At 52.0% G+C, this 18,782-nt stretch overlaps 3 protein-coding genes across 3 annotated transcripts; 1 reads left to right on the forward strand and 2 right to left on the reverse strand.

Annotated features, from left to right (window-relative positions):
- The first annotated feature begins 43 nt into the window (after window positions 1-43).
- Window positions 44-8,001, forward strand: ALDH9A1 (aldehyde dehydrogenase 9 family member A1). Its single transcript, XM_064664270.1, has 11 exons — window positions 44-293; window positions 966-1,111; window positions 2,210-2,339; window positions 2,633-2,767; window positions 3,243-3,439; window positions 4,243-4,383; window positions 5,093-5,281; window positions 5,795-5,882; window positions 6,240-6,381; window positions 6,904-7,016; window positions 7,121-8,001. The coding sequence occupies exons 1-11, from the start codon at window positions 113-115 to the stop codon at window positions 7,213-7,215; spliced, it is 1,557 nt and encodes a 518-aa protein (XP_064520340.1). The 5' UTR covers window positions 44-112; the 3' UTR covers window positions 7,216-8,001.
- Window positions 8,002-8,206: 205 nt separating this feature from the next.
- Window positions 8,207-13,958, reverse strand: MGST3 (microsomal glutathione S-transferase 3). The gene is made up of 6 exons (XM_064664280.1): window positions 13,849-13,958; window positions 11,170-11,293; window positions 10,203-10,276; window positions 9,515-9,572; window positions 8,789-8,861; window positions 8,207-8,431 (listed from the first exon to the last, which is right to left on the reverse strand). Exons 2-6 carry the CDS (start codon window positions 11,284-11,286, stop codon window positions 8,304-8,306), a joined length of 450 nt encoding a protein of 149 aa, XP_064520350.1. The 5' UTR covers window positions 11,287-11,293; window positions 13,849-13,958; the 3' UTR covers window positions 8,207-8,303.
- Window positions 13,959-15,045: 1,087 nt separating this feature from the next.
- LRRC52 (leucine rich repeat containing 52) lies at window positions 15,046-17,894 on the reverse strand. The gene is made up of 2 exons (XM_064664277.1): window positions 17,152-17,894; window positions 15,046-15,425 (listed from the first exon to the last, which is right to left on the reverse strand). The coding sequence occupies exons 1-2, from the start codon at window positions 17,786-17,788 to the stop codon at window positions 15,166-15,168; spliced, it is 897 nt and encodes a 298-aa protein (XP_064520347.1). The 5' UTR covers window positions 17,789-17,894; the 3' UTR covers window positions 15,046-15,165.
- Window positions 17,895-18,782: the final 888 nt, after the last annotated feature.

An 18,782-nucleotide genomic window follows, 5' to 3' on the forward strand; every position in this document is an offset into this window, starting at 1 on the left:
CCATCCTGGCGGGCACGCCCCTGGATGGGGCGGGACCCGCGGGCCTGGCGGGGGAAAAGCGTCGGTGGAGGAGGCGGTGCCTCTCGCCGCGGCGCCTCTCGGGATCCCACCGATGTTTGCACAGACCCGGCTGCCCACCCTCCTCCCCCGGCTCTGCGCACTCGCTCCCAGCCTCGCCATGAGCAGCGCCACCGGCACCGTCACCATCCAGCAGCCCCTCAACTACCGGGCGGGCGCCCGCGTCCAGCCCGCCGACGGCGGCCAGGTGGAGGAGGTGTATGAGCCGGCCACAGGTACCGCCCGCAGCCCGCTGGGGTGGGGGTAACCCTGAGCCCGAGGGGTCGGTGCACGGGAGAGCCTCCGCGGTACCTCTCTGCGAGGCCTGGGTGCCACCTGTGCGGGTGTCTTACACGCCCTGCTGCTCCAGTGCCACCGTGCTTCGGTGGCCCTTCTGCCTCCAGCCTTTCCCCATCGTCAGTCTTTAACAGCAGAAGCCAGCTCTTGTTGTCAGTCAGGCAAAAAATCCAGTGGTGCTTGACCTTGGCAAAACTCCACGATTTAAATATCTCTAAAGTTATTTATTTTTAGTTATCAGTGCCTAGGGTTCAGCGGAATCACTTCGAGAGTGTCTAACGACTCTGAGGAATGTGTAACAGAGTCCTGAAGATGGTGGTAGAAGTGTAACAAACTCCACGGGGAAACAGAGGAATTTTGTAACAACTGGAGCTAATTAGTAACTAGAACGTGGCTGTGGAGGGTGGCAGCTCTTTTAATTCAGACCAGCTGAATTACAGCACTTCTTCTATAGCAAATTCCCACAAATCAGTGGGAATCATGGGGGAGGTTCTGTCCCTGGTGTGGGTGGCTGGACTGAACTATTTGGGTTTTGGTGCAAGGTAAACCATGTTCTGAGCCCCTTTTCTGAGACTTCCATCTTATTTATCCCCTGTTTAAAACGTGCCCAGGTCGTGTGCTATGCAAGCTGCCCTGCTCTGGTGAGAAGGAAGTCGATCTGGCTGTGCAGAGTGCAAAGGCTGCCTTTAAAATATGGAGTCAGATGTCTGGCATGGAGCGATGCAGGGTGATGCTGGAGGCTGCCAGAATTATCCGGGTATGTCGTGGGAGACAGCTGCATCTTTTGGGGAGGAGTGGTTCTGTCTGTGAGCTTCCTTGTGGTTTATTGTAGCTGTTGGGGCCTTCTAGCAGGCTTCCAGAGCTCCAGGAGAAGCTCAGGAGTTAAACCCCACCTTTGGCCAGAAGAGACAGGAGGCTGCCTTGGGCAGGGGTTTGCTCTTATCACTGAATTCAGCGCCTGTTTGTGCAGCTTTGGTCTTATCACTGGATTCAAGGCCAGTGTGTGCCATCTCAGCTTAATTCTGTTGGAAGACATATAAAACTGAAGCCATCCAGTCCACATCTTGCAGGGCTTGTGCTTCTCTAAACAACTCCAAAGATTAACTGCACAAGATTTCAAAGCTAAAATTGCATAACTCACATTGTTGAACTTTTGGCTTGTTGGAGGCTGTTGTCACATGACTGGAGTGTGTCTTGGCAGTAAGAGAAAATAGGAATACTGGCTTTTTTCAGATAATACACGTAGGAGAGGATACACTTAAGTGACCTTTGTCACAAACTTCTTTGTGACATAAGGTTCTTGAGCATCAAAGTTAATCTTCATCAAGGCACCGATCTGTGAGAACCCAGACCTTCTTTCCCCAGTGTGTATATGTCATGAGGAAACTGTTTTCTTTCTGCCAAATTCCTGCTCCTGCCAGACAGCAGGATAATATTTCTGCCTGGGAGCTGGTCTGTCCCTAACTGTGTTGCTTTGCCTGTCCTTCACTAAATCCTCTGGTTCCATCCTGGTCTTGCTGTTTGCTCTTCTTCCCAATTTAGTTCTGCGAACTCTAATCGTTGTTTGCTAGCCAGCTTCTAAGTTCGTGTTTGTTCATGTCTTAGATAAACAGGGATGTTAAGCAAGACTGGACTAGCAGTGAACCCCAGCACCTTTCTCTTTGACATTCCCCTGTGCTCAGTCACCATTGGGAAATTGCTGTATAGCAATTGGGAATGACCCTTTTGGGGATTAAAGTTTCTTTCCCATGTCAGAATCTCTTTGGGACTCATGTGCTTGGGAAGCAGCTGTCTCCTTGTGGAGTTCTACTATGGGCTTCTCTAATGTGCTGTCTCTGTCCTATGCCTCTCATAGGAGCAGAGAGAAGAAATTGCCACCATGGAAACCATCAACAATGGCAAGTCCATCTTTGAAGCCAGAGTGGACATCGACGTATCCTGGCAGTGCCTGGAGTATTACGCAGGGCTGGCAGGATCTCTGGCTGGTGAGGATGTTGCTGGAGTTTGCTCTTTGTTCTCTGTCCCACATTCCCTGATACCTCTGATGGCACAAGGCCATCTTTGATGCTGATTTCTCTAAGAGATGGACCATTCCATTTTCTGAATATCTTTGAGAGATCTCTGCCTGATGCTGCTGTGGGCACTCACACACCTTCTGTGAGCTTGCTGGGGTGAAACCGTGTGTCTGTTCTCAGGCAAATCCAGGTCTGACCCCTAAAGCTCTGGTAAGAGAGGAAGGGCCTTTGCTCTTTTCTACCTTCTGGCTGTTTCTTTGCAGGTGAACACATCCAGCTTCCTGGGGGATGCTTTGGGTACACTCGGAGAGAACCACTCGGGGTGTGTGTTGGGATTGGAGCCTGGAATTACCCTTTCCAGATTGCCTGCTGGAAGGCTGGCCCGGCCTTGGCTTGCGGTAATGGGGACCTGCCCACACAAGCATCTCTTCAAACCAGCTCATCCTGTGGGGAAGAGTGATTTGGGGGATAAAGTCTAGGATTACCTTGAAGTGTTGAAGGATTAGCAGAACCTTCAGGCTGTTGCTCTGGCAGGAAGGGAAAGGAAATGAAAGCAGGAACATCTCAGATGTCAAGAGGGTGGGAGTGCATCACAAAAAATGCTGATAGCTTGGCTCTGTACCAGAAGAGGAAGGTCTCTGGAAATGTCTGCAGGGCAGGACCAGCAGTCCCATCTCCCCCAGCCCTTCCCAGCAGGAAGTGCACCCTTTTTCTAGTTGTCAGTGATCAGCTGAAAGTGTTTCCTCCTCTTTTGGGGGAAACTTATGGCATCTGTTGAGACAAAGTCACTGTGTGTGGTGGGGATTTGTTTTGTTTTTTACCTAAAGCATTTGGGATGTTAATTCCATTTTGCCTCTTTCTGGGTTCCCTTAGGCAATGCAATGGTCTTCAAGCCTTCTCCCTTCACCCCCGTTTCTGTGGTGAGGTTGGCAGAGATCTTCACAGAGGCCGGGGTGCCCAAGGGGCTCTTCAATGTGGTGCAGGGTGGGGCAGCCACAGGCCAGTTCCTCTGTCATCACCCAGATGTGGCCAAAATCTCCTTCACTGGCAGCGTGCCAACTGGCACGAAGGTAAAGGCACCTTTGCACTCGAGGACACAGGGGGCCTGTTGCCAATACTTCCTTGAGGTTTTCCAAATGAGGCTTATAAAAAAGGGGTGCAGGTTGGCATTTTTGGGACTGAGCAAGGAGGTGGCACATACAGAGTCATGCTGGGGATCCAGTCAGCCTGCTGGTCTTGGGCATTTGATCCTTTCAGAGGAACCCCTTGGTCATCTTCGCTTGTTTACCCGTGGTTGCAGTGAAGTCTCCTACCTGCCTAAGTGGATGTCGATGTGGGGAGGAGGGTGTGTAAAACAGCAGCACTGGGAAACTGCCTGAGTGTTTCTGGCAGTAATAATTCAGTTCAGCTGCATGCAACCTACTGTTTTCAAGCAAGAGGTTAATATCTGTGAATTTGTCACCCTCAATTTATTATTCAAAAATTAAAAGTCCCTGGAAGGACATCTAGAAATAAATTCTGATTTTGAAAGAGGAGAAATGTCCTTTGAATGCTCCCTACGTGTGTGCATGTGTGGGTTGCAGTGACACAGGTGCAGCTGCAGCTGCTGGCAGCTTTTGCTGAACATGAGGATTCCTGCAGATGCCTCCCCAGGTTCTGTTGGTTTTATCTTTAAAAGAATAAAACCCAGACTCTCTGAGGCTGTCCTGAGTCTGAACTAAGCACATCTAGAAACCCAGCTTACCCTTCGTGCTGCTTCTCTTCTTGGTGAAGGGCCCTGCATGACCTCCCCCTTTGGGTCTCTCTTGCCTCTCTCCACCAGCCTCCCCCTGGCCAGTGGATCACTTCTTTCTTCTGTCCTTGTTTTCCTCAGATCATGGAGATGGCAGCTAAAGGGATCAAGCCAGTCACCCTGGAGCTGGGGGGCAAATCCCCCCTTATCATTTTTTCAGACTGTTCCCTGGAGAATGCTGTGAATGGAGCCCTCATGGCAAACTTCCTTACACAGGGCGAGGTGTGTATCCGTGGTGCAGGAATGGCCCTTGCCAGAGAGGCAGGGTGGTTTCACAATTGGGCAGCGGAGCCAGCTCGTGGTTTTCCTGGTGAGGGATGCCCTAGAGCTCCTATCTTGACATGTATTTCCCAGAAGGGATTAGAAGAGATGCCCTTGCAGAAGCCAGGGCAGGGTGTACCAGCAGAGCATGCCTTAGCCAGTGCCCTGTCCCTCCCAGACTTGGAGCCTCCCTGACACCCAGTACCCAGCTCAGCACAGCTGCTCCTGTGTCCTGGGCTCTGGTCTAACGCTGCTGGTGTCCTCTGGAGGGGCAGAAGGTTCCAGTCTGGTGTGCTGAGCTGCTGCACTATGGGGGTCTGTCCTTCCTCAATATGAGATATCCACACATGCTGCAGGTTTTGTGTAATCCTTTGCAAATTTGCTCAACGAGGTCATTTCTGGGAGCTGAGAAGTCAGCTCAAGGTCTCTTCTGCTGGTGACCTGATGCGTTTTTGCCACCTGGTGGCATCAGAACCACTATGTCCAACAAGGACTGCTCAGTGCAGCCCAGGGCTGCAGGGTAATCCTGTGTTCCTTGTTCCCAGGGACAAGTTAACTCTTGTAGCAGCTGTGGAGGGGCTTTTCTGAGCATCTCTGTAGCAGGATCCAAGCAGGGAGGGACCGTGGAGCGCTGTGTTTCCTATTCTGAGCAGCCTGTCCTGTATCCCAGGTGTGCTGCAACGGCACGCGGGTGTTCGTGGAGAGGAAGATCCTGGATACCTTCACAAAGGAGGTGGTGAAACGCACCCAGAAAATCAAAATTGGAGACCCACTTCTGGAAGACACACGGATGGGAGCCCTCATCAACCGGCCCCATCTGGATCGTGTCCAGGGCTTTATCAAGCAGGCCAAGGAGCAGGTGAGGTTGTGATACTGCCTTGACTGCCCTGAAAGCTCTCTCTCTGGTTAGACAAACAGATTGGCAGCTGCTTTCCAGCCCTGTGCTTTCCTAGTTAAGCTAGTTTTTTTGTTGATGGGTGTTTTGGGCCACTAGATACACAAGTCTATGGGACCTGAGGATGCATCCTAGAGTCCTGAGGGAACTGGCTGAAGTAGTTGCCAAGCCACTCTCCATGATACTTGAGAAGTCAGGGTGGTCAGGTCCAGAGGAGGGCCACAAAAATTATCAGAAGGCTGGAGGACCTCACCTGTGAGGAAAGGCTGAAAGTTGGGGTTGTTTGGCCTGGAGAAGAGAAGGCTCTGGGGACACCAGATTGCAGTGTTTCAGTTCATAAAAAGGGCTCATGAGAAAGATGGGGACAAACTTTTTAGCGGGGCCTGTTGTGATAAGACAAGGGCCAGGCAGAGCTGCAGCAACTGGGCAGGGTGCTCCTGGGTATGCCTGCCTACCTTCCTCTTGCCTCTTTCTCAGGGGGCTGAGGTGCTGTGTGGTGGGGACCTGTACGTGCCAGATGATCCAAAGCTGAAGAATGGCTACTACATGCGACCCTGTGTGTTAGGTATGATCCCTCCCGCTCGCGGTACTGTGGTCTTGTGTGTGGATGTGGCTGAGTTTCTTCTAGAGAAAGCTGTGTTCAGCATAACCTGGCTCTGTGTGTGTCCCCAGTGTGGACAGGCACTTGCATGGGTGTACTAAACACCAAGAGAGGCTCCCAAGAGCTGCATCCTTCTGCTGTCAGAGGGTCTGACAGGAATTGTGCAGTTAGTGGCTTTTGAAATGCAGGATGGGACTCGCTCCTCTGCAGGGAGGCTGTGCAGTGCTGAGCACTGTCTCAAAGGCTGTGTGGGTTGCTAAATGCACAGGCTGTGCTGGTAGCTCTTCCTCCTGAGGCACATGTCCTCTGTCATGCTTCTAGGGAACTGCAAAGATGACATGACATGTGTGAAGGAAGAGATCTTTGGGCCCGTCATGTCCATCCTGCCATTTGACACAGAGGAGGAGGTTTTGGAGAGAGCCAATGCCACCAAATATGGCCTGGCAGGTGGTGTCTTCACCAGGTATGACTGTGTAGTGTTGCAGGAAGTGTTCTAGGGAGGGGAGGAGAAGGGAAATACTGCAGCACCTTGATGCTGCTCTTGCAGTGCCTTGGTATGGGCATCTTCTTCCAGAAAAGCTGGAGCAACAGATTGCCATAAGGAAAATCTGTAAATGATGTATCTCTTAGTTTTTCCTGAAGTACTGGGTGGGCCTAGCTGTCCTTTGGACTCCTCCCAGCCTGTGCTGGTGTGCTGCCAGCCTTCCTGCATCTCCAGGATGCACCAGGAGCCTGCTATGCTGCTCTTGGCCACTTGCCCTAATCTGCAGTGCTGGTGTCCTTGTCCTGCCCTCGCAAATCAAACCAAATTTTAGTGTCCTTGGGAATAGGTGCTACATCCTTGGAGCAGGGAAAGACAGAGTAGGGCAGGTCAGGCTCCAAACCCCACCGTGACCAGCTGGCCTTTTCTCTAGTGGGATGTCATCTGTCAGGGAAGGGGGGGATGAATGGGAGCAGATCCAGCTGAATTGCTCTTTTCCTGAAGGGATATCCAGAAGGCTCACAGGGTAGTGGCGGCTCTCAAGGCTGGGATGTGCTTCATCAACAACTACAATGCCAGCCCTGTGGAGCTGCCTTTTGGAGGATACAAGTCATCAGGTGAGCTCTGTCTGACCTTCCCTGGTACATACCTGTTACAGGGGCTGTGAGTGGCACCTGGCACTGCCTGGAGCTGCGTTCTCACTTCTGGCTCTTCCCTGCAGGATTTGGGAGGGAGAATGGACGGGCAGCCATCGAGTACTACTCGCAGCTGAAGACTGTCTGTGTGGAGATGGGTGATGTGGAATCGGTGTTTTAGGGGCTCTGGGTCCTGCTCAGGGGAGCATCAGCCAGCTCCTGCCTGTCAGCCAGGGGTGTAGATCGTGTACCCAGCAATGAAGTACTCTAAAATTGTCAGTGCCTGGGGGGAACAGTGCTGGAGCAGCATTTAGCCACCCTGCTCCTGCAAGGGGGAAGGTACACACAGTGCTCAGTCTGGGGGCTTGCTGTGTCCTGCCTGGTGGACAATGGGAACCTTGGGGCAGGAGGCACTAATATGGCTTTTGGCAGCAGCTCTTGCAGCTATGTGATGTTATCAGAAGTTTATCAGTGACCAAGGCCTGGCCCAGGCTGCTTCCTGTGCTGTGTGCCTTGGTTTTCATTGCCTTCCACCCTCAGTCAACTTCAGTTTTGGCTTCTTAACAGGTTGATAATACTCTATGCACATATAAGCTCTTGGACAAATTGATATCCTGGAGCTATAGCCTCTGTCTGTTGTCTGACTACATGAAAGCCTTAGGGTAGGACTGTTTATTCCCTCTAGCTCCCTTGTAACCACAAGTTTTGTTTTTTCTATCTGTACCTTACTTACAAGTGGGACAAAATACTGTGGGAAGGGTTGGCTGATGCTGCCTGGGACAGGCATGTCCCTGAGGATCACCTCCACACAAGAATGGTAGCAAGCTCCAGCATAGGATAATGAAAGCTATTTTACTTTCTCCCTGTAAACTTACTGTTCTTTATACACATGATGAAGCAACAACTTTAAATGTTTGCCTATGTCTTTTTTTTAACAATCAAATAAATACTAATCTGGAACATCTTAGCACAGAGTGACATAAATTGAGTGGTCCAGAAATGGGGCTGCTGCTGTGTGGGTTAAACAAGTTCCAAGGTGGCTTTTCAGTCACTAAAATCATAAAATCTAGAAAGAACATCTGTGCCTGACAGGCAGATTTCTGTAGTCCTGCAAAACCAGAGTCACTTTAGAATTCTGCAGAGCTTAAATGAAACACTCTAAAACTTTAGAATGAAAATACAGAATTGAAAATTTCATTTTATTGAATGAGACAAGAAAAAATCTACAGGAAATGAAGTGTTCTAGAAGAAAACAGAACAAAACTCCCTTTAGCTTTTTGGGCAGCCCTGCCCTTGGCAGACCCAGCCCAGGTGCTGGCAGGCTGAACACACTCCTGTGCCCAGTAGCCCAAGGAGTGCCACTGAGCCAATGGCCCCTCTCCTTCGGTTTTTGGGATCTGGAAAAAAGGCAGGTTTTGTCAGTTCAGCAGCGCATCACTGAGAGACTAGCCCATCCTGGAAACTGAAGGGGGAGCAGGAACTAAAGATAAATCCCAAGGCAAAACAGCAGGCACCAGCCCAGGCCATGTACCTGCCCTCATAGCATAGCTATCCCTATTGGATGAGTGTTCTTCCCATCAGCAGGAAGAGTGTGCTGCAGTGTTAGCAGCCTGTGGACCTGCACCCTTTCCTCCACACCCCACTGGAAGCTTTATGCTGCCTCCCTGGTGTAAGCTGGAGCAAAGAGCCTCAAGGTCACTGTAGGAGACTTAAGATTCCACACACCCGCTGTGTGCTGCAGGGTAAAGACCTACCTCCCGTGTAGTAGCCATGGGCATAAAGGATTCTCCCAATGATCCAGGCGATGCCAAGCCCTGTGGCAGCCCGCTGGAGAGAAAGGAAAAGCATTAAAGTTCTGGAGACTTGAGCAAAGTCAGCAGGTGCCAAATCTCATTTCACTACTGCCCTGAGCCAGACCAAGGGCCAGGATCTTGGAGGCAGCTGCTGCCCCAGGTCAGGAAGTGTTGCAAACTTCCACCTTGCCTCTTAATCTATAGCTGGCTCCCATTTTCCAGATGTGCCTATGCTGCTTCCTTCCCTCCCCAAAAAGGAGTATTCAGGAAGGACCTGGTTTGTCTTTTGGGGGCAAAGATAAAGGTGTTGGCCTCTCCCAAACAACTGCTTCCTCCGGAGTTGTCTGTATGTTTCAGTTAAAAATAATCCAGGCTTTTTTGACCTCCTTTGGCAGGGCTTGGAAGAACCAGGCAGGGAGGGATGGAGGGACCCTTCCCTCTTGTGGACTGGAGGCTGTGAATGCTTCCCTTTTGTCCAGCAAGGCGCCCTTAGGGGAAGGAAAGGGGTCTAGTAGCTGCAACAGCAGTAATGAGTTTATTAAATACCTGTGATTCCTCTGCACAAGTACATCTTTAGAGGGGGCACTGCTGTGCTGTGGCCAGTAAAGGAGCTAACTGGGCCTCCTGCCCAAGTCAGGCAGCAAGAGCAGAGTTTTGTCACGCAGACCTGACCACAGTGTCACTTACCGGGTGGTAGATTCCACCGGTGGCTAAAAAGAACAGGAAGGCGGGATAAACTTCCAACCTGAAAATAAAAGTGAGGAGGTGGTGTTTGTGCTCAAGTTGCTTACAAAGAGGAAACTCCCAAAGGGCAGAAGCTGCAAACATCCCCTCCCAAGGGCTCTTTGGGCCTGTTGTGAGTCTCTGTGCTCAGTGCTGTGACTGAGGAAAGAAGGAATCTGAGCATGCTCAGGCTTTTAGGGGCTTTCCCCAGCCTCTGCACGTCTCCAAAGGCCACCCACCCACTCTTTCAATTTTGTGCCCTAAGCCACAGCTAAACGCTACCCAGGAGTTGTGTCTCCAGCACCCCTCTGATGTGCTGTTGCAGCCTCTCCACAGGAGCAGGGTTGACTTTGGCCTCATCCCAGGGAGACCCGGGCAGGCTCTTCTAGAAACAAGATTCCTTGTGTCTTAAGATCCACCCATGGAGGCAAGTTGCTGGGAACTGGGGAAGAGGAGGCTGCTTCATAGCCCATCTCACAGTTTAAGGCATGGGAAGGAGCCAGTACAGCCTTTCTGCTAAGCATTACAGGGCTCTGTGCTGTCCTCAAGTGCTGAGCCTGAACTGGAGCACGTGGCAGCTGCACCTCTGTAGCTGTGGGCCCTGCCCACAGCCCTGTGTGTCTCTAGGCCTGTGTTCATACATGTTACTCACGTGTTCTGGTGTGCACGCTGGATGCAGTTGAAGATACGCCCGTTTTCAGGGTCTGTGCTGTACATGGTTGGATACTGCCAAAAAAATAAACCAGCAGCAAAACATGAGCAGGCACAGTCTGGGCTTGGAGCCTGTTCTCCAGCACAGGGAGTGTGCCCTGCAGCACCTCTCTCCCCAGGGCTGCCTGGGTGCTTGCTGTGGCAGGTTAGAGCCTGTCTCCTGCCCCATGGCCCACAGAAGCTGTGTTGAAGGTCACTGCCTTCCTCACCGCTGGAGCTGCTGCCTGGCTGCAGAGGCTTCCCCAAGCCTCAAATCCAGCCCTCTGTGCACCACGTGCACTGGGTACATTTGCTACAATCCTGACTTGATGTAGTAGGAGTGGGATCACCCCAACAGGCACCTGGGGCTGTCCTTTTGCCCATCCCTGCTTGCCACTTCCGTGGTGAAAGAGCAAAGGAGCTCGAGGGTTTGTGCTCGAGCCAAGTGACACAGCAGCTCTGCGTGCAATCGCCCTGACTCACAATAGGACTGGCTGACCCCACCCAACCCACAGCCCTGCCTGGCTTAGAGGCTCCTCAGTGGATGCTGAGGGAAGGTCACCTTGAAACACTTCCCATGACAGGACTCACATCCTCCCCCTGAGTTTGAGAAACCCTCCCATCACTTTTGTTCCACTGACTCCTTTACCCCCCCCAATGCTGATCAGCCATATTTGCAGCCATGTGGTTTCTTGCCCACTGATGTTGCCAAGCTGTCTCAGCTTGGTGCCAAGTGCCTGATGTCCCACATCCTGAGCTCTGTTGTGCTGTCTGGAGAGCCATGACAGCTCCATCCCTTCGGCATCTGTGTGGTGGGGCAGGAAATGTCAGCAAGTCACCCCAGAAGAAGCAAGGTGTCACCTAGCCTGTCTGCAGCACCCCCAGCAGACAGGCTCCGACCTCCCCGTCCCCTCGGCCTGAGCACTCACGTCCACGTTGTACTTCTTGCGGGCCTTGCCCACCTTCATGGCGAGATGCATGACCAGGACGAAGCTGGCAGCCCCGGTCAGCATGACGTACCCATACTCCTTGGAGAGAACAGCCATCCTGGTGCTGTCAGAGAGAGGGAGCAGATTAATATTTTGGGGTGTGACTGGAGAATTGGCAGTGTACAGCGCATGGATATGCGTGCGTGGAAGAGTTGCTGAGCATGGATCCAAGACCTCCCAGCACGGGAACTGGCTGAAGGAAGAGAGAAATGGTGAGTGGGGGGATTTTCAGCTCTTGGAGCCAGCTGGGCATTAAGCAGCACAAAGCAAGAGATTTCTGTACAGTTCTTGTCAAGCAAGCCTTAAAATCACCTAAGCATTAGTGGGAGGCGATGTCTAGAGGACACTAGTCCAGCCTGTGGCTCTGAGCAGGACAACAGCCATCAATGTGTCCCATCAGCTCTGACTGTGCTGGTTGTGTCCCATCAGCTCACACTGTGCTATGCTGCAGGGATACTCTGGAGACAGGGAGAAAAAACTGATTGCTCATGAGCTAGGGGACCACCTTCCAACCCCAGAGCTGGGGGCCACCAAATGAAGTCAGGGAACACACTGGAAACAAACCAAGATAGGTGTTTTCTCATGCAGTGGGAACCAGACCTGTGGAACTCCTCGCTAAGGCATAATGTGAATGCAGGCAGTCCTCATAAACTCAACAGCAAACTGGGCAAGCTCTGGGAACAAGAGGTAAATTGGACATTATGATACAAAGAAAACAAACTAGCTCAGAAACCCCCTGAGCTGAAAGGAGCTGGGCTACATAAATGGTTATTTTGTACCATTAAGGTGAATACTAATAAACCGCACCACAATGGCAATAGTAACCGAACCTTTTGGGTAAAGAGGCACTGGCCAGACGAGCGATGCTCGGCCCCACAGCTCCCAGGAGCCCTCTCAGTCACAAATCAGTGACCAGCCCCAACAACACACAGCTGCTGGCAGTTACCAAGGTTTGCACAAGCACCTCTGCAGGCAGGAGATCCCAGGGCCTTTGTGGCTTTTGTTAAACAGTTCTGTGCTTCCTCAGGCAGCCTGAGACAGAGCCACAGAGCAAGAGGAGCATCTTGCAGCCTCTGCCATGCTGCCCAGCATCGCATGTTCTCCGTATTTCCCACTCCCCATCCTGCCATCAGCCTGCCCTGCTCAACACGGAGCTCTCTGGCTCCCTCCCAGCACAAGAGAGCACAAGGGCCCTTCCCCACAACCATCTTGCACAATTCCAGACCTCAGAGGTTTTCTGGGTGACCCAAGAGGGTGCTGCATGACACAGCTCAGCAGAAGACAGAAGAGACTTCCCTTTAGCACCAAGATAATTCCCTCTCCAAACCAAACACCAGTTGGCGCCTGTCTCCAGATGGCGACTGCACGACTGCATGATATAGTGAGGTTTTGGTGTCTCCTGCTCTCTCCCCTCAGCACAATCTGTCAGTGGGGGGGGAAACAGGCCACCTCACAGAACCAGTGCAAACAGCCTTCCTGTCGCAGCAATGCCAGCGCCTCTCACAAGGGATCTTCAGGGACTAGAGAGCTTTATTTCTCATTTGGATGGAGCAAGGTGAAGACAACAGCTGGCTTTGTCCGCATGAAGTTTGGTAAAAAATTATCAGTAAGAACATTAAAAGCCTAAAGTAATAAAGAAAAGTCAGCGGCATGCACCTGTAATTGAGGTTAGCGCTTGATAGAGACACACTGAAAATAGAACATGTTCCCACCTAGTAGAGCAAGTTGATGGTCACATTTCCCCCTTTAAATTACAAGGTTGTTGGAGAACCAGGCATTTTATCTTCCAGCATTAGATTATATCTGGGGGTTTATCTTGGGAGCAAAGAGCTCAGCAGAGCATTAAGCCAGCTGAGTCATAAAGTTGCTATTCCTACACTAGTGGTACAGAAGTGTACCTCAAGCCTTTACTCTATTGATTTGGAGCCATATAGAGCACTCCAAAGTCACTCAGGACCTTCTGCCTCTCCCATGATCGTTTCCGGATTCTGGCGCCTGGAGCGTTTCTGAAACCTTTGTCCCCAGCTACAAGGGCTTTGCTGACATGCACTGTCACGGGCACAAGACTCGATTTCTACTTTCCGTGCAGCGATGTTTCAGGCTGGAGCCACACGAACAAGAGATTCTGGAGCACGACAGGGCACAGAGCAGGAGCAGTAGTGCTCTCAGAGGTGCTTTTACTGCAGAATAAGGGTTCTTACAAGTTTACCATAACACTGCAGCTACTGTGAGTCAGCAAAGCGCATTAAGGCTCCTCGAGCAGACCCACGCGCAGATTCTGACAGGATTTCCCGTTTTAATCTCAGGCTTTCCAGGCTTTCTCTCGAGCCAGGAGAACCCTTTGTCGCCCCGTCCCCCCGTTCGCTCCAAAGCTGAGCCCTCCCAAGCCAGGCGGGGCCAGGCTCAGCCTAACCCGCCCGTGCAGGGGGGCAGGCAGACCCCCGCGCCCTGCTCGTCCCGCAGCCACCTTCCCCCGGAACCTCCCTCGCGTGGGAGGATGTCCCCGGCGCTTCTTCCATTTTCCCCACCGTCCATCGGGACAACCTGCATAACCGAGCCCTGGGAGCATCCCCCCCGTCCCCCCGACCCCGCTGCCGGGGTGCCCGGCCCCGCACTCACCCTGGGCGCGCTGCGGGACGGAGCCGGGGACTGAGCCGGGAACGGAGAGGGAGCTGTAGCGGCAGCGGCAGCGGGAGCGGGGCCGGGCCGCCCGCAGCACCGCCCGCAGGCGGGGCCCGGGGCTCGGCCAGGCACGATCAGTCTCACTGCGAGAGAAGAGCGGGACAGGGATCCCTGTGGCTCTGCAGAGGGATTTGCCGTGCCGGTGTCCCCCGGCAGCTCTACGCGTGTCCCTAGCACACGCAGACATCGTTATCCCGCAGCGCTGCCCTGCCCGCTCCTCGCCCTTTTTGCCGTACCCATTATAGCTTAGGCAGATCTCAGCTCTCGTTCTGAGTCTACAGTTTAATGGCTCTAAGTTTGGTAATTCGTACGGTGCTTGCTGAAATCTCCTGCTTTTCCCTTTCATTTCACCAGATAGTGCCGGACGGAGCAGCCAGTGTTTCACGCGTGGAGATGCCATGCTTGGTTGTGTAAGCAGGTACTTGCCCTGGCAGTTCCCAGTGCTAGTGATAAGAGGGAGCTTGCTTACATCTCACTTTATTCTGGTCTGTAGATGCAATCCTGGCATTTTGACATGGACACACAAGCCATTTCCAAGAATACTTGGAGAATGTGTAAGCAATATTTCTTACTTAAAAAAAAAAAAATCCTATTTTAGGGTTATGTGACGCCAAACCAGAGCTGGACTTTCCAGTTCTGTAAATGCACATAATTCAGTGGAGGAGGTACAGGGGGTCGGGCTGCAGAGGGACAGAGGGTTCTTCTGCTGTCACTGATGTAATGGAGAAGAAAGTAGGGACCACTGGGATCCCGGGCCCCTAAAAGTCCTGGTTTTAACTTCTTTGCCTTTCCACAGCAGAAAGTGGGACTCCACTTACTGGGACTCCAGTAAGCTTTCTAGGCTGGTTCCAGTAAGCTCTGCTGGTCTTTCTGGCCAGGAAGAAACTGGTGACATCCCTAACTACAGCACAGTGCCAGGGCCTTTCCCGTATTTCAGTCAAGCCAGTGCCTATGTCCCTACTTTTCTGTGGTCTCAAGGTAAAGTAGGAGTAGAAATGCCTGGCACTGTGCACACCTCTCACTATCCCCTCCAAAATGAACATTTTGCCCGTGTCCTGAGTCCCAGTGGCAGAAGAAAATTGGAGGTAGTAGCAAAGCAAGTGAAAGTGGAGCACAGAGACTTCCTCCTCTTGCAGTGTTATTTCACTTCAAAAAAAAAAAAAAAAAAGGCATTTAGAGCAGGACATCATGTGGGAAATCAGGCAGGAAGGGCCTGCCTTTGGTTTCCACAATGAGAGTTCAGAAGGGCTGGTCCTAAGTGGCTGTTTCTTCTTCCTCCTCCTCCTCCTCTTCCTCTCCCTTTGAAGCATGGATTTTGTAGATAACAGCACAGATGCCGGCCAGCCAGGCTGTAATGGTGCCAGCAAGGAATATGCAGAAGCCAACGAGGCACAGAAAGACGTAGTCTGTCTTGTGTAGCTGGGTCAGGCAGGTGAAGTGAAGCTGTGCCTCCACTGCCTGCATCCTCAGGGCTCGCAGGCCTTCTGGGGTGTAGCAGGTGATGTTGTCAGCATCTGCAGAGGGAGAAGCAGAAGCAAGACTCTCCAGCCTGTGTCTAAAGCTTTAGTGAACAGGAGTCCTGCTAGAGAAATGGTGGAGAAGTTTGCTCAATGCCTGAAAAATGTATACACACTTCACACCCCTCTGTCTCAGTGGCTTGGGTGAAATCTGAACAGCCAAACTCATGCTAGACCCATGCCAAACCACAATTCCCGGGTTGCCAGAATGATTTCTGTGGTGTTGCCTCCCTAGGAAGATATTGCCCGCTGGATTATGGCACTGCAGCAAACTGCTGTCCCTGCACTGCTCATCTCTGCTGATTGAGCACTTTCATCTTCATGTGAGAGCACTTGTGTGTGTTGGTTTTCTCATTCTCAAACACATTCTGAAGTGAAGAAGCCTAAATTATGCTGGAATAATGAGGCTGCTGCTCATTTGACAAGTAGGGTGGTTTGCAGTTAGGCACAGCCTTGCCTACTTTGTGAGAGAGGCAGAGGCAACTCATCAGTGATTCAGTTCCACTGAAATAACAACTATGCCCTGTCATATTGAATACCTGCAGTGATAAAACAGGTGCTGGCTGTTCCCTCTCAGGCTAGTGAAGGGTGAGTGTGGTGCCTTATAGAAGCTGGGTGTGCCCTCAGCCATGGCCCTCTCCTTCCTCTGCAGGTTTGGAACCCCCAGACACTGTGCTGGACACAGGCTGGGCACTGTGTGGTGCACGGGATGGAAGAGCCTCAGGGAAAGGGAGCAGTGGAGGGGAATGAGCCACGGGAGACTTATATCCCATGTTGTTATATTGTATATGGCTGAGTGACATCACTGCTGTTCACAATGATCTCACTAATGGTCCTGGGTAAAACTTGAGAGCTCTTATCTCTCTTTTACTCAAATCCATCCAAACTTGGGCAGCTTTGTGTCAGCCCCCAGGCTGCACAGATCCAGCTGAGCCTAAAACATGGGTGCACAGGCGTTCGTGAAGCATCAGTAGCTTTTTGAAGGCCAAGGTGGGGATCTTCTTGCTGCAGATTCCAGAGCTCTGTCCCCATGTCCCTTTGCACTGGATCCATCAGCTCCTGGAACAACCCTCGGTTTAGGGCTGCCTTTCCCTGCCCATGTGTTTGTGATACAGGGTGTCCATCCTGTGCATGCTTTCCAGCAGCCCTCCTGGAGGCACACGGCCTCCTGTGGACTCTCCCACAGCATCTCACCAGGACAGAGCAAAGCTCAACAGAGCAGGGAAGTGAAACGGCCTCATCGGCTTCCTTGGTTTCTTTGGATTTCCCGTTTTCCAGAGCACAGGGTAGGGATCTATACTCATACCTTCCAGTCTTTGCTGTCACTGCCTTTCCTGCTCCTACCCTCCCCAGTTGGCTTCAATGAGCTTTAATCTCCTGTTGCAGGGTTCAGTGGGTTATCTCTAATCTCACTGCGAAGAACTGTACTTTATTACAGTGTTCCATAATTGCTTGTAATCTGTATGTGGAAAAAAAAAACCACTTTACTGCCTATAGGGAGCTTACTACATCTAATAAAGACATAGAGATGTCTTTAATTTGGTTCTTTCCTAACACCAGCACCCCTGGTTCGTGCAACAGCACAAGATGGAGCCCTCAGATGACATGCAGTGGCACAGCCCCATAAAACTGAACTTTGGGCCAAGATAACAGAGGGCCCTCTCCATTCCACACAGATCTGTGGGAGCAGGGAGGAGAGAGGTTCTGCTCACACAGCCCTCACCTGGAAAATGAATGTCGCTCTCTGTCATCCAAGTGATGAAGTCCAAAAAGGAACAGTTGCAGTGCCACAGGTTGTCACTGAGCCCCAGAAACCTCAGGTTGGGCAGGTCCCGGACGGTGCTGGTGTCCAGGAATGTTAAGCCTGTCCGGCTCACATCCAGGTGCCTCAGCCAGGTGTTGTTGGCAAAAGCATCCTTCTCGATGGCCACAAGGTTGGGATTGTCCGAGATTTTCAGCACCACCAGACTGAGGAGGTGTGAGAAGGTGCTGAAGGTGACCTGGGTGAGGCTGTTGAAGCTGAGGTCCAGATAAACAAGCTTGGCCACACCAATGAAAGTGAAATCCAGGTCATCCCCCAAGAGGTTCTTGCTGCAGTCCAGGTACACCAAATCAGCCAGGAAGCTCAATTCCACTGCCGGCAGGTACGAGACATTGTTTGCCGCCAGAATCAGCTGCCTGGTGTCCAGAGGGATATCTGCAGGGAACTCCTGGAACTGCTGCCCGGTGCAGTTCACTTCCAGGTACTGACAGCTACACCTGCTTGGGCAGTTGATCCTCTCTGATGCCATCCCCATCCCCAAGAGAAACATGAGGCTCAGGGGCCGTGGTCTACCCAAAAGAGACATGGTTTGAGACATTCCAGGCCGCTCAGCCCTTTGGGGGCTGCGAGCCGCCCTATGAAAGCTGCGCTACCCTCACAGCCATGCCGAGGAGGTGTCTGGCTGCAAGGCTGTTGGGAAGCACTTTGTGTCCGTGTCTCATCTGACCCCTTGGCAGAGTGCCCAGCTGGAAACTGAGCCTGGTTTTTACATTGGCAAGTGTGGAACAGTGGCTGGAGCGTCTCTGCCAGGTGACACCTCCGTGATGTCAGTGGCTTGCAGAAGCTGCCTGGTTTCGGGGACACTGCTGTGACCTTGCTGACCTGCTTCCAGCTGAGTGGAGGTGTGGGAAGCTGTGTGTGGGATAAAAGCACTGAAACTATGTAGGGAGAGCAGTGAACAGTGCAAATGTTGTCAGAAATGGTGTCACACCGCAGTAGGTGCTCACTGGTTACCGATTAGGAAAGAGCCCCGTGCAATGCTGCACTGGGTTGGCATCGTCTTATTGCAGGAGCCAGGAGGTTCTTGTCCCACCTGCAGTACTATGTCCAGGTCCAGGATCCTCGGGACAAGGAAGATGTGGACCTGTTGGAGTGGGTCCAGAGGGGCCATGAAGATGCCCAGAAGGCTGGAGCAACTCTGGGGAAGGAAGGGGACAAGATGAGAGAGCTGGGGTTGTTCAGCCCGGGGAAGGTTCTGTGGAGACCTCATTGCAGCCCTCCAGTACTTATTACTTAAGCCTTATCCAGGGCTTATGGAAAAGAGGGAGTTTTTACACAGGCAGATGGGGATAGGACAAGGGGGAATGGTTTTAAACTAAAAGAGGAGAGGTTAAGATTAAATATTAGGAAGAAATTATTCTCTGTGAGGGGGGTGAGGTACAGGTTGCCCAGAGAAACTGACTGCCTCATCCCTGGAAGTGTCCAAGGCCAGAGTGGACGGGGCTTGGAGCAACGCGGTCTAGTGGGAGGTGTCCCTGTCCATGTCAGGGGGGTTGGAACGAGATGATCTTCAATGTCCCTCCCAGCCCCAA

The sequence above is a fragment of the Pseudopipra pipra genome, chromosome 9, assembly GCF_036250125.1.
Source record: "Pseudopipra pipra isolate bDixPip1 chromosome 9, bDixPip1.hap1, whole genome shotgun sequence".
Taxonomy (NCBI): domain Eukaryota; kingdom Metazoa; phylum Chordata; class Aves; order Passeriformes; family Pipridae; genus Pseudopipra; species Pseudopipra pipra.

What these genes read in the sequence shown, in the direction of transcription:
- ALDH9A1 (XM_064664270.1), top strand. Translation starts at nt 113, where the DNA reads ATGTTTGCACAGACCCGGCTGCCCACCCTCCTCCCCCGGCTCTGCGCA. An exon ending in TGGCCCGGCCTTGGCTTGCG is followed by an intron (nt 2,768 to 3,242) that starts GTAATGGGGACC and finishes GGGTTCCCTTAG; the next exon opens with GCAATGCAATGGTCTTCAAG. An exon ending in GCAGGTGGTGTCTTCACCAG is followed by an intron (nt 6,382 to 6,903) that starts GTATGACTGTGT and finishes CTTTTCCTGAAG; the next exon opens with GGATATCCAGAAGGCTCACA.
- MGST3 (XM_064664280.1), bottom strand. Translation starts at nt 11,286, where the DNA reads ATGGCTGTTCTCTCCAAGGAGTATGGGTACGTCATGCTGACCGGGGCT. An exon ending in GCAAGAAGTACAACGTGGAC is followed by an intron (nt 10,277 to 11,169) that starts GTGAGTGCTCAG and finishes TTTTTTTGGCAG; the next exon opens with TATCCAACCATGTACAGCAC. An exon ending in CAGCGTGCACACCAGAACAC is followed by an intron (nt 9,573 to 10,202) that starts GTGAGTAACATG and finishes TTTTATTTTCAG; the next exon opens with GTTGGAAGTTTATCCCGCCT.
- LRRC52 (XM_064664277.1), bottom strand. Translation starts at nt 17,788, where the DNA reads ATGTCTCAAACCATGTCTCTTTTGGGTAGACCACGGCCCCTGAGCCTC. An exon ending in GAGCGACATTCATTTTCCAG is followed by an intron (nt 15,426 to 17,151) that starts GTGAGGGCTGTG and finishes CTCCCTCTGCAG; the next exon opens with ATGCTGACAACATCACCTGC.